Below are 12,089 nucleotides of genomic sequence, written 5' to 3'. Positions count from 1 at the left end.
GTAGGTGGATGCTCCAGGCTTAACCAGGAGGGAATGCCTGTGGGCTAGTCTTGAAGCTGTTTTCTTTGTGGTTTGCCTCCTGTCCACTGGGAAGCCATACTCCTTTCATTTTCATTTTTTCCCAACTCTAGTGCTTTTGAACACAGAACCCCCATCCTCCCGCCACCCTCACTCCGCATTCCAGCCCCATGATTTCATGGTATCAGGCGTATCTCCCCTGCCACGCCGTCAGGCTGCCTGCTGACTCTTGCAGGGGGAACAGACGGGAACATAAACTCAGCGCAGAAGAGCAGGACGCACTCTGTATATTTTCAAGGCCAGGAATCCAGTTCTCATTTAGAGGCTGTATTTTTTTTAATGGCTCCTTGAACACTGAACAAAACATTTCTTGTTGCTCTTATTTCTTGCTAACATCATTCCCTCTGCATGGACGTATAGAATCACAGAAACTAGAGAATGCAAAAGATGTATTAGATCATGTTTAGTCCATTCCCACTGGTCACAATTCTTGTTTCCCACAGTCTGTCCTCTATTGCTTTTCTCTCCTAGTTTTCTCAAGAATTAGTTCCTCCATTTCTCCTGGGGAATAATTCCTTAGTTTGATCATGGAGGGATTGCTGTGGAAATATTCATATTATGTTTTTCAACTTGATATTCCATCATAACCCTGCTTCATATTCTTGATTAATATTCTATGATATTCTTCATAATCCTTTACTTTCACATAAACAGCCCCTCTTCGTCCTAGGTCAATTATTTCTGGATTTTTTTCTTTTCTCTTCCATTTATTAAGTTCAGAGCTTGTTTTTCTGCTTTGCTTTCTCTCTTCATCAACAGTCCCTAAAGCCCATTAATCATTTTTCACCTCACTGAAAGCTCCTTTGCTTATTCCCATATCAGGAATCCAGAGCTGGTTAAGGTCCCAAGGTACTGGACGAAGCGTCACTGAGAGGTACTTTTCTGTGCTAAGTTCTCTTCCCCTCTCCTCTCTCTCTTTCCCTCTTTCCCTCCCTCCCAGCCTCAGTTCTCAACTACAAACTATTTTTTAAATAATGGTTCTAAATTATGCTTTGGGGAGTTAGTCATTTGAAGGCTGTGTGTGTGTGTGTGTGTGTGTGTGTGTGTGTGTGTGTGTGTGGTTTCAAATGGTAAGATTATATTTGTTCTCGGTTACTTAAAAGATATTTTTCATAACCTCAGAGTCACAAATCTTTTATGTCTCCTGAGTGCTTAGATCAAGTGCAATTCTGGATCATGGAACTATGATGTAAAACTGTTCTTTAGGGCTATTATCTCAGAAGCAGAGAGGAAAACAAGCTGGTATGGGGAAAACAGACCATATTTGTAGGATTTGGAATTCCTGCGGAAAGGGAAGGGCAAAATTTAAGTCACTTTGGCACTCACATATCTAAAGTAGATTAGCTCTTAGGAGCTAGTGTTAGGTATAAAGAGGACTTTTTAATGTCACTCTTTTAAAATTTCAACTTTATTGAGGTATAACTGACAAATAAAATTGTTGAAAGTGAACACTGGTGATTTAATATACATTGTGAAAGGATTCCCCTCATCTAGTTAACCCATCTTCTCACATATTTTATTATTTCTTGATGAGAACATTTAAGTTCTAGTCTCTTAACAAATTTCAATTATACAGTACAGCGTTACCAACTATGGTTACTATGTTTCACATTAGACCCTCAAGTGCTATATGATTTCCTGGACTGGAGGATCCAATATTATAAAGATGTCAATTCTCCTCAAAGCAATCTATAAACTCAATGTAATTTCAATTAAAAACCCCAACCCTTTTTCTTCCCTCTCGGAACTTGACAAGATGATTCTAAAATGTATTGAGAACTGTAAAGGTCCAAGGATGGGTAAGATATTCTTGAAGAAGAAGGTGGAAAGATTTTCTCCACCAGGCCCCAGGATTTATTAAAAAGGCAATTGTGGTCTTATATTTGCACAGAGATAGACAAATAGACCAGTGGACCAATGGGACAGACTAGAAAGACCAGATATAGACCCAAACATACAGAGATACTTGATTTATGACAGATGTGGCATTCTAGTGCAGTGGGGAAAGACAATCTTTTCAATAAGTGGTACCGGAACAATTCGGTATCTGTATAGGAAAAAAAGAAAAGAAAAAAAGAAATTGGATGCCTACCTCACGCCATATGCAAATAAGTCCAAATGAATACAGACTTCAGTGTGAAAGGTAAAAGCATACACACACATATATATATATATGCTTTATGTAAGTATATATGTATAAACACACATAGCTTCATGACCTCAGGGTATTAAAAGATTTCTCCTATGACATAAAAATCTATAGTCAAAAATGATATACTTGGTAAAATAAGGAACATCTCTTCATCAAAAAATAACATAAAGAAGACAGCTACACAGTGAGATAATATATTGAACACACCTATAATTGACAAAATATTAGTATCCAGAATATAAAGAAGTTCTTAAGTCAATAAAAAGACAATCCAATCTGAGAGAAATAGGCAAAATAGCTTGAATAGGCTCCCCACGAAGAGGAAATAAAAAGTGCCAATAACCATAAGAATTTTCAACTTCAATTAATAATCAAAGAAATGCAATTATGAGATTGCATAATGAGATTCTACCTCATTTCCACCCAGATTAGCTACAACTGAAAATGCTGGCAAAGTGTTAATGAGGCTGTGGAGTAACAGGAATTGGTAGTAGAAACTACAAATTGTTACATTTTTAAAAATACTTGAGGACACTGTAGTTAGAGTTGAAGATACATGTGTATATTTTATGGCTCAGCAATTCTACTCTTAGGTGTATACACCAGAGAAACTTGGCACACAGTTACACAAAGGTACATGTATTAGAATGTTCTCTTTATCCCTGTAACTTTTGTGTGTGTGTGCAAATTTTCAAACCTACAGCAAAGTTGCAAAACTAATGCAATGAATGTAGTAAGGCTTTAGTAGACGGTGGCTATGCAAAAACATGGTAGCTAGCAGAAAGAGCATACAAGGGCTTTGAAGCCAGCGATACCTGGCTTGAAGTCCTAATTCCATCACTTACTAGCTGTGTGACCATGGGCAACCTATTAATATCTGTGAGCCCCAGTTTTCTCATCTGCAAATTGGAGGTAATTATATCCTACCATATGAGCATTGTAAAGACTATATTCATTAATGTATATAAAGCACTGAGCATAAATGCCTGCAACATAGTATAATAGTTGTCCAGTAAGTTATGGCTGCGATTATTAATATCTTTATTGTTGTTAAAAATCATAATGATACATTTTATTTATTTTACAATCTTTCAGTTACTGCGCATTTACTGATATATATTCACTTTTGGTTCCTCACTATAGAATGCAAAATCACTAAATGGGAAAATTGTGTTTTTTTCACCCTGTATTATATTTTTTTCTTCTCATTTCCTGTTATAACTTCAATATTAGAAAGTATAAACCAGTGGGGGAAAATGACCATGACAACAATATTTTTACAATTTAGAAAATTACACAGAATAAAAAACTCCTTTTGCTGTACTAAAAAAAATCAAGGATGATGTATCAAAAGTAAAAGGAAACTAAAGACGAAAAAGTTCAATATTTTATCAAGAAGTAATATTAGAATTAGAGTATAGATTTCCAAATTTCTAGCCCAATATCCTGCACACTTAATTATACTAATTTATATAACTAATTACACTTAATTAATGTATACACTTTATTATATAATATTGCTAACATCAGCAATTATTTTTAAAGAAAATCGAATTAAGTAAATAGTAGCTTTTACCCTTAATACTATGGCCTTCGTTGGCCATAATATTATGGCAAAATGAATGGAATTGCATGAAAAACCCTAGAGGCCCCTTTAATCACTAATGAAATTTGATTCTGTGTCTGAAGTGTTTCTCACTGACCCCCAGATCCACAGTCATCTTTTCCTCTTGGGAACTCCTGCCTGTCCCCCACTATTTCTATCTTTCCAGACTGATCAAGGTCATGTTGCCACATTATACTTACTTATCTTTTCATAAACATATCCTCTGTCTCCAATTAGATTGCATTCTCTTGGGGATGCAGACCTTTGTGAGTTTGTATTTGGAAGTTTTCGAGTGAAAAAAACTCCCACGTCTTACATATAATTTTCTGTCCCTGCTCTGTGACAGAGCAGGCACAAAATAAATGCAGACTGCAATTTAAAAAATACTAGGACGAGCCGTCGTAGCTATGGTAACTTGAACATAGGATTCGTGGATTCTGCCTCAAAAGCAAATCGGTTTGTTTTCCTCTGTCCCAGAAAGATGGCGTGCAGCGCGTGTTCTCCGGCATTCAGCCCACCGGCATCCCCCACCTCGGCAATTACCTGGGCGCCATCGAGAGCTGGGTGAGATTGCAGAGCGAGCACGGCTCTGTGCTCTACAGCATCGTGGATCTACACTCCATCACTGTCCCGCAAGACCCGGCCGTCCTCCGGCAGAGCATCTGGGACATGACTGCTGCTCTTCTTGCCTGTGGCATAAACCCGGAGAAGAGCGTCCTCTTCCAACAATCTCAGGTCAGCTTCTCAGATTAGAACCAAGAAAATGTTCACTGTCAGAATAGTTGAGGGCAATTTTGAGCCTATAAAGCTCCTCGTAGTGATTTTTTTTTTAAAATGTGTTCAAGGGTGACTTCATCAGATGTGATGGTTTCATGTTAATGCTTTCCCTGTATTTGTATAATTAAGTACCATTATAATGCAGTAGTGATTTTCAACGTTTCCTCCACTCTACTTGGTAAATTTATAGTGCTTCATATACCAAAAAGCTGCGTCTCATTCGTACTTCCAATCCTGGAATTGTTTTCTATACTGGGTCGCATTCAAATGGATGACTTCATGTTGTTACCTAATCTCCCGGGGATCAAAGTAGAATTCAGTGACCGGTGGTTTTACATAACTCCCATGTTGCTTTATTGGGTATTGCATTTGGAAGGCCTGTTGGGTGAGTCCCACTGTTCATTCTTTGTGTAATAGCTTTCGAGAAGCTTTGAGAGAACGAGCTAGGAAATTGGAAGGCAACGTCCAGTGTCTTGAGTCCAAGCCAAGAAAGGCTTCAGAACAAAGCCAAAATATTTGACTCATATCTTCACTATGTTTGAATCAGTTTACTCTTGGACAGGCAGATACCCTGGATGAGAGACAGGGTCCTTAAGAGATTCCCTAGCAAAGAAGATGAAAATGGTAATTGGATCATACCCTCATTACTTTGCTGCTTTAACCTTGTGACAAAGCCCTAGCCAAGGAATTGGTATGTTATACGTGTTTTGGCACATGTTACCAAGTATACATGTGTGGTGTGTGTTGTACATGTGTCTGTCTCCTTCCTTGATCATAAACTTCTGATAATGATTGGTTTTATGTATGTTTTATCACCCATAGAACTTAATGTAATGATTCACACAGAGCAACCATTAAAAAAAAAAAATGAAATGAAAAGAGTATCTCCACAAAATAAATGCAGTTACCAAGTTAAACTTATTGCCAGCTTGGAGATATAAATTTGATAAAATATTAAAATCTAATCATTAAAATCACCATAAAGGCAATTGACTTCAATTTCCTTCCTTACAGGTGGTCAGAAAGCCTTGACTTACACATAACTTTTCAAATTCAATCTTGGACCGATCTAATGGTTATAAAAGTACTTATGTTGAACAGAACCTGCCTCCCTATAATTTCCTTCCATTCATTTAACTACTTCTCTCAAAAATACATAACGAATCCACTCTGTCTTCCACGTGACTGCTCTTTAAATACTCAAGAGACATTTATTTTGCACCATCCTTACCCTACAGGTCCTTTACCGATAGTTCTCACCTTCTTCAAACTAGTTGTCCCCAGATCTCTCACCCTTTTGGTTGTCCTACCTCAGAAGCACGCTTCCCTTCTCTCTGAAAGGAACTTACCTCTCAGATTTCATGAAACAATGTTTATCCCAACTGCTCACATCCGTCTCCAACAATACTGGTCTCATCAGAGCCACTTTTTGAGTCGCCTGATGCATTTTCCGGGGTACATCATCTTCACTCCCCCTAACTCATTTATGATACCAACTCTCTTTGGATCCTTATGTTATACAGTGTTTCTAAAAATTGTATTCCTAGTACCTATTTCCTTACTTCGTGTAGATGAAAATGTCTAATCCCTGTAAAGTAAGCACTGGCCAGATTGCTTTTCGAAGTGACCTTTGAAATTAAAGGCGTATTTACAACCATTTCCAATACTTGCACATTGAGCTCATACCCCCCGGGATGGTTACCAGATTATACATTTTTTTCTCCTTTGTAAAGGATTTTTGGCAGCAACCTCCAGACGCATCTAATGTTTGGAATAATTGTGGTGTCTTCTTCCACCTGGTACTTTGCTGTTCAAAATAGCAATTGAAAGAGTAACACACAATATGAGAGACTTTGTAAGAACTGGCTTGTAAGTGAGGGATAATAAAATCACCTTCTTTCTGATTTTTTTTTTTTTTTAGGGTTTGTAATGAGCTCATTGGTTCCCCGAGTGGTTGTGGGTCTAGGTCAGAGGGCAGAGGTAACTGGTGTTGACTGTTTCCTCAGTGGCCTCAGTACAACTCTCACCTATCCTACAATTCCACGCCTCCCATCCCTGCCTTCATCTCCCTTGGGTGTAATTTGATAGCCGGCCAGTAAAATCTGAGGGAAGTGCTGGACAGCCCACATCCACAACTTGTCCCAGAAAGCCTTCCTCAGGTATCTTTCTGGCCTGAAGGCATGCTTGGTCTGGGCCATTTACTTCTCACCCGGGGCAACCAACCTTATTACAACTCGGTGGACAGACTGCATATTGTATCGGGTCCTCTTTCCTTTTTAAAATATTTAATAAAGAAAATTTTGAATATACCAGGGGTGCCAAAAAAATGTATACAAGTGAACACTTTGGTCAGTGTTGCTCAAGCAGTAGTTCGCCATCATCAGAAGTGTCTGGACGCTGATGGAAACCACTTTGAGCACCTCTTGTCATTGCAGACGTCAAAGGTGACTTGTATTCATCTTTTGTTATCGGTATATATTGAGTATTACAATTTTAATAGTTTTTTTTCCTTTCTTAAAATGTGTACACATTTTTTTGGTACCCTCTGTATATAGAAGAGTAAGGAGAATAGTGTACTGTACCCCCATCACTGACTAACATTTTATGATTTGTCTCATTGATGTTGTTTCCTTGTTGAAGTATTTTAAAGCAGATACCACACATCATGGCATTTCATCCCCCAAATATTTCAGTGTGCCTTTCTATAAACTAAGGAAGTTTTCTTACATAACCACACTTAACAAAGTTAATGATAATTATCATCTAATACCCAGGCCATATTCAAATTATGCTGATTCTCCCAAAATGTCTTTTATTGTTGGCTTGTTTGAATGATGATCCAATCAAGGTCCACACATTATATTACGGATCTTAAGTCTCTCTCTCTCTGTTTTTTAAATGCCGTTTGATGTATTGATAAAGTTGTATTTCCCATAAAGTTAATTTTTTGGCACTTAAAAAAATGAAAACTTTAATTTTTTTTAATACTCTCATTTTTTAATGCCTTTGATATGCTTATCAGGTTTTCTTTTCTTTGCTATAAAATTAGCTCATTTGAACGTAACAATAAGCCTTAATTTTTTTGTTGCTTTCTCTTTGTTGCACTAATCTGTTAGCTGATATTTAGTGGCTATATACTAGCATCCCATAAAACCATTTTTAATAGTTTGAATAGAATTGTGGTTGCCTAGTGCCCACAGACTGCCTAGAAAGGAGAGCCTAAATATCCTTCCTTTAGAATGGCCATAACGCTTCGAGTTGTTCACAGAGGATGATGGGAAGTTTTCCTTATGCTTTATCTTGAAACTGAAAGCATATTTTGAGTTTTGCTTCTCAGAATCATTCTCAAGTATAAGTATAATCAAATAAGCTAGTCTCCCTGAAACAGTTACTATTTTAAACACTTGGCCCGTATTTACAGTGTTCTAAGAAGTGAGAGAATCATTATGGTGTTTGTATTTTATGTTTTGCAATACAAAAATCCAGAATTAACAGTTTTTGTCAACTTGTGGAGTCTCTAAAAGACGGGGACTGAAAATGCTCAGCATTTTTTTAGATCTAGTAAAAACATTGAGAGTCACGTTTATTAGAAAACTCATCTTTTGAAATGTGTAAGATTTACCAAGCGTTTTAATGTATATGACCTCTCTTTTAAGCCTCCAAACAGTGCATGAGTTAGGCATTACTATTCTTTCACAGATTAATACATTAAAGTATGAAGAGATTAAGTAAATTAGAAAATGTATTTAGAACCATCTCTGAGGGATGCCTGGTATTAGCTACTTGGGGTCATACAGCTTTTAGGTGGCAAATCCAGGACTCTTTCGTCCTAAGGCACCACTTTAGGAATATATATTCATGGGGCAGAACCTTATTCTGCCCCCACCATGCCTTTGCTTCAGGAGCTGGTGGCAGAGGAGCAGTGGAAAGCCAGAGCTGACCTCAAGGACTCATGATTTCTTGTCTGGACAGTTAAATTACCCTTTCACTCCTGCGTCAGTCTCAAAAACGCATAGCCCATTCCCCACACACTAGCCGCGCTCTACTTTCTGCTTAAAATATGTAGGCACCTCTCTGATCCCCTCGGGGTGAAAATCTAAACTCAGCTTATAGAAAGCCCTCACAGAATGAGGACCCTGAGAACATCAAGCCATCGTTTTAACATCATTAGGTTACTGTGTGTTCAGATGATCTGATTAACTTTTACCCGTAACTCTTTTAAAGCAGAAAGTGGAGGGGTTTTTGTTGTTGTGTTGTTATTGTGCTTTCAGAAAATTTGATAAATCAATGCTTATAAAACAGGTAATTTAGAGACCCGCTGTTTACATTTTCACAAGATTTTTTGTTAGTTCCTTTATGTTGCGAATTCTGTAGTGCATTTAATTGACCGTTAAATATGTAATGGAAAGGATTTTAGAAAACAATTATACTTAAAGTGTTGGGAGCCAATGCCAGTTAAAATTAGTTATGCCTGCATTCCCACACACACACAGTTATTTACAAGTAAAATTAAGAATTTTTGAAATTGTGAATTAGAGAAAAAAACCTTTGTTTTGTGTAGTATGCTCTTTTCATGATATCCATTGTATTGAGCAGAGTACTTAGAGCTAAATATAAAGACTAGTTCCCCATCAGACATCATGTTACAGCTGATCTCTAAGTTACCTGCTTTATACGTTAAGAATTGATTTATCCAATTTTCTGAAAACAAAACAACCAGAAAACCCTCCAATTTTTGCTTTAAAGAGTTATTGGTAAAAGTTAATCCGATCATCTGAATACAAAATAACCTGATAATGGTATAAATACATCAGAGTAAGTTCTAGTAATCATTTGAAGTACGGAAAGAATTTAGCTACGTTATAATGCTGATTTTTACCAATAATTTTCATCTCCAATCCTTCGCATTCTTTCTCAGCAGTCTGACTGGAACAATTTAGGCTTATTGAAGATTTTTCTCATTATTTTCTTTTTCTTTCTCTCCCACTGGCCTCTAGTCATGGTGCTTCCCCTAAAATATGTTTGCCATATGTGGGGAATTTAACAGAGCTTCTCCTCTGAAAGGTGTGTGTGTGTGTGTGTGTGTGTGTGTGTGTGTGTGTGTGTGTGAGAGAGAGAGAGAGAAAGAGAGAGAGAGAGAGAGAGAGAGAGAGAGAGAACGGAGAAAGGAGAGAGAAAGCCCGCCTATGTGTGTGTTTGGCAGAGGTTTTCATCCCAGTGCCAAAGTCAATGGTCTTTGATTTCCAGCAGACTGGAGTGCAGATCCAATGTGATTCCCACAGCACTCTCTGAGGGGCGTGTCTCCACATCTTTAGTTGTTACTTTCCTTGCGATCGAATCACCCTGCAGATGGAAAATAAAAGCTGGAGTCCATAGCTTTCGGCATGGCTTTCTGCCAAAGCTAGGAGAAAAGGACAGTTTTGACCATCAGACATCGTGTTACAGAGGGCCTAAACAGTCCAGCGAAAGAGTCCAGGGAGGAGAATGGAATCTGCAGCTTTGGAACGTGGCCTCATTCTCTAATTAGAGTCATGTTTTGTTTCCCAGGAAACTAAAATCAGTACTAATCATGAAAGGGACTATGGGGGAGTCAGTTTCTGCATGAAGGCCCAGGGAACTGACTATTTGAGGTCCTGGCTCACTGTATACAAAGAAAAAGTATACCCAACCCGTTGTCTCTTATCTTAGAGGTATAACGCCGAGGCCGAAACTTTCGCTTATCTTAGTAATTTTGGAAGCATATTTGAGTACAAACTTATATTTCTTGGACCCTCAAAGCTGTTAGACGACCAACAACAGGCACACATTCAACTCATAATCGCAAGGGCATCTAATAGATGAATGGACTTAAGGAATCTATTTGTAAAACTGGCATCACCTCCCAAGTTTCAAGGGAGATACAAAGGATCTAAATGGCCCTTGGCATCAATAAGAAAGAGAAGCTAGGAAGATTATTATGTGACAGAAGGTGCCCAAAAAATGTATACACATTTTAAGAAAGGAAAATCTGGATTAAAATTGTAATAATATATACCGATAGCAAAAGATGAATACAAGTCACGTGAATACATTTTTTTGGCACCCCCGGTATCCTAACTCCTCATGTTATTTTCTTCTCTAAAACATTTTCAGGTACTACCACTTCCTTTGCTAGACCTATGCTCCTGTATGATTTGGTGAGCAAGTTGTCGTGTTTTCACCACCTCCTTCCTGGACCACAGGCTTAGGTCCTATCTCATACTTTCAAGAAGAGTTTATTTTTAATATCAGAGCAATAGTGGAAATGGTACAGGCTTTGAAGCCAGGTAGAGTTGGCCTGTTTCTCACTGTGACCTCTTCTCACGGTGACACACTGGGCAAGTTACGCAAGCTCTCTGAACCCCCTTTTTATGTCTATAATAGGGATATTTAAGAACTATGATGTATAATACCTCGAAAACGTTAACTTTCTCTCGTCCTACTACACACACACTACGGCCACGCCAGGCTCCTTGATTTGTTTAAAGCTGGAGTGGAATTGGAAGATGAAGGTCGAATTAATGACAGTGCCTCACTTTATACTCAATAATAAATTACTTTCAGAACACTTTGTTGTCAAAAGTTTGGGGGAGCTTTTAAGAACTATTTCAAACATTCAGAAAGGTATTGTGGCTTCATTTGCGTTTCCCTAATGATGAGTGATGTCGAGCAGCCTTTTGTTTGCTTGTCGGCCATTTTTATAGCTTCACTAGAGTAATGTCTATTCAAGTCCTTTGCCCATTTTTTAAGCGGATTGTTTGTTTGTTTGTTGTTTTGTTTTAAGTTGAAGGAGCTCTTCATTTTCTCCCATTTGGTGGGTTGCCTTTGCACTTTGTTGCTTGTGTCCTTTGATGAACAAAAGTTTTTAATTTTGATGTAGTCCAAAAAAAACGTCATTGTTTTGTTGGACCTAAATTCCTGGGGCTATCAGATACACCCACATAGAAATGTAAAATAAAAACTTACTGGAGAGATAGATTTGATTATATATACTGTCTGCCATCTTGTTCTCTATAGGGTAACTCTCTTATCCTTCCTCAAGTTAGCTAATTTTGGGGGGATGCTTGTGGCAGATTATTGTCCCGAATTATTTGTGTTTATCTTCTGTAAGAATGGGGATCGGCCACCTTTTTCTGTAAAGGCACAGATAGTAACTATTTTAGGCTTTGCAGGTCACATGCAGACTCTGTCACCACCGCCATCACCACCATTTCTTCACCTTCCCCGCTTCCTCCTCCTCCTCTTTCGCCTTTTCCTTCTCTCTCTCTCTCTTTTTTTTAAATGTTCCTACCTCTAAAATATGTAAAAACCATTCTTAGCCCAAGGGCTGAACAAAAACCATCCACAGGCCAGATCTGACCTTTGAGCAGTCGCTTGCTACCCCCTGTGTGAGGATGATGTGTCCTCCTGCATTGCCATGTAACTGACAGTGCATCCTATAGCAGAAGCATCTATTCC

General features: G+C 38.1%; 1 protein-coding gene across 6 annotated transcripts in view; it reads left to right on the top strand.

Annotated features, from left to right (window-relative positions):
- Nucleotides 1-12,089, top strand: part of WARS2 (tryptophanyl tRNA synthetase 2, mitochondrial) — a 75,079-nt gene that overhangs the window by 34,218 nt on the left and 28,772 nt on the right. For 3 of the 6 annotated variants that reach the window (XM_019730589.3, XM_019730588.3, XM_088799531.1), the window contains one exon: nucleotides 4,314-4,571. The exons of 1 other annotated variant lie outside the window; for it this stretch is intronic. In XM_019730589.3, coding sequence (XP_019586148.3) covers nucleotides 4,314-4,571 — 258 coding nt within the window. The remainder of the gene's footprint in view (nucleotides 1-4,313; nucleotides 4,572-12,089) is intronic. 2 more of the 6 variants (XM_074318611.2, XM_074318609.2) reach the window with 1 other exon arrangement.

This window comes from Rhinolophus sinicus, chromosome 7 (assembly GCF_057876585.1).
Source record: "Rhinolophus sinicus isolate RSI-liver-muscle chromosome 7, RSI-T2T, whole genome shotgun sequence".
Lineage (NCBI taxonomy): Eukaryota > Metazoa > Chordata > Mammalia > Chiroptera > Rhinolophidae > Rhinolophus > Rhinolophus sinicus.
The sequence above is the reverse complement of the archived record's forward strand: the minus strand, read 5'-3'. Positions and strand labels throughout refer to the sequence as shown.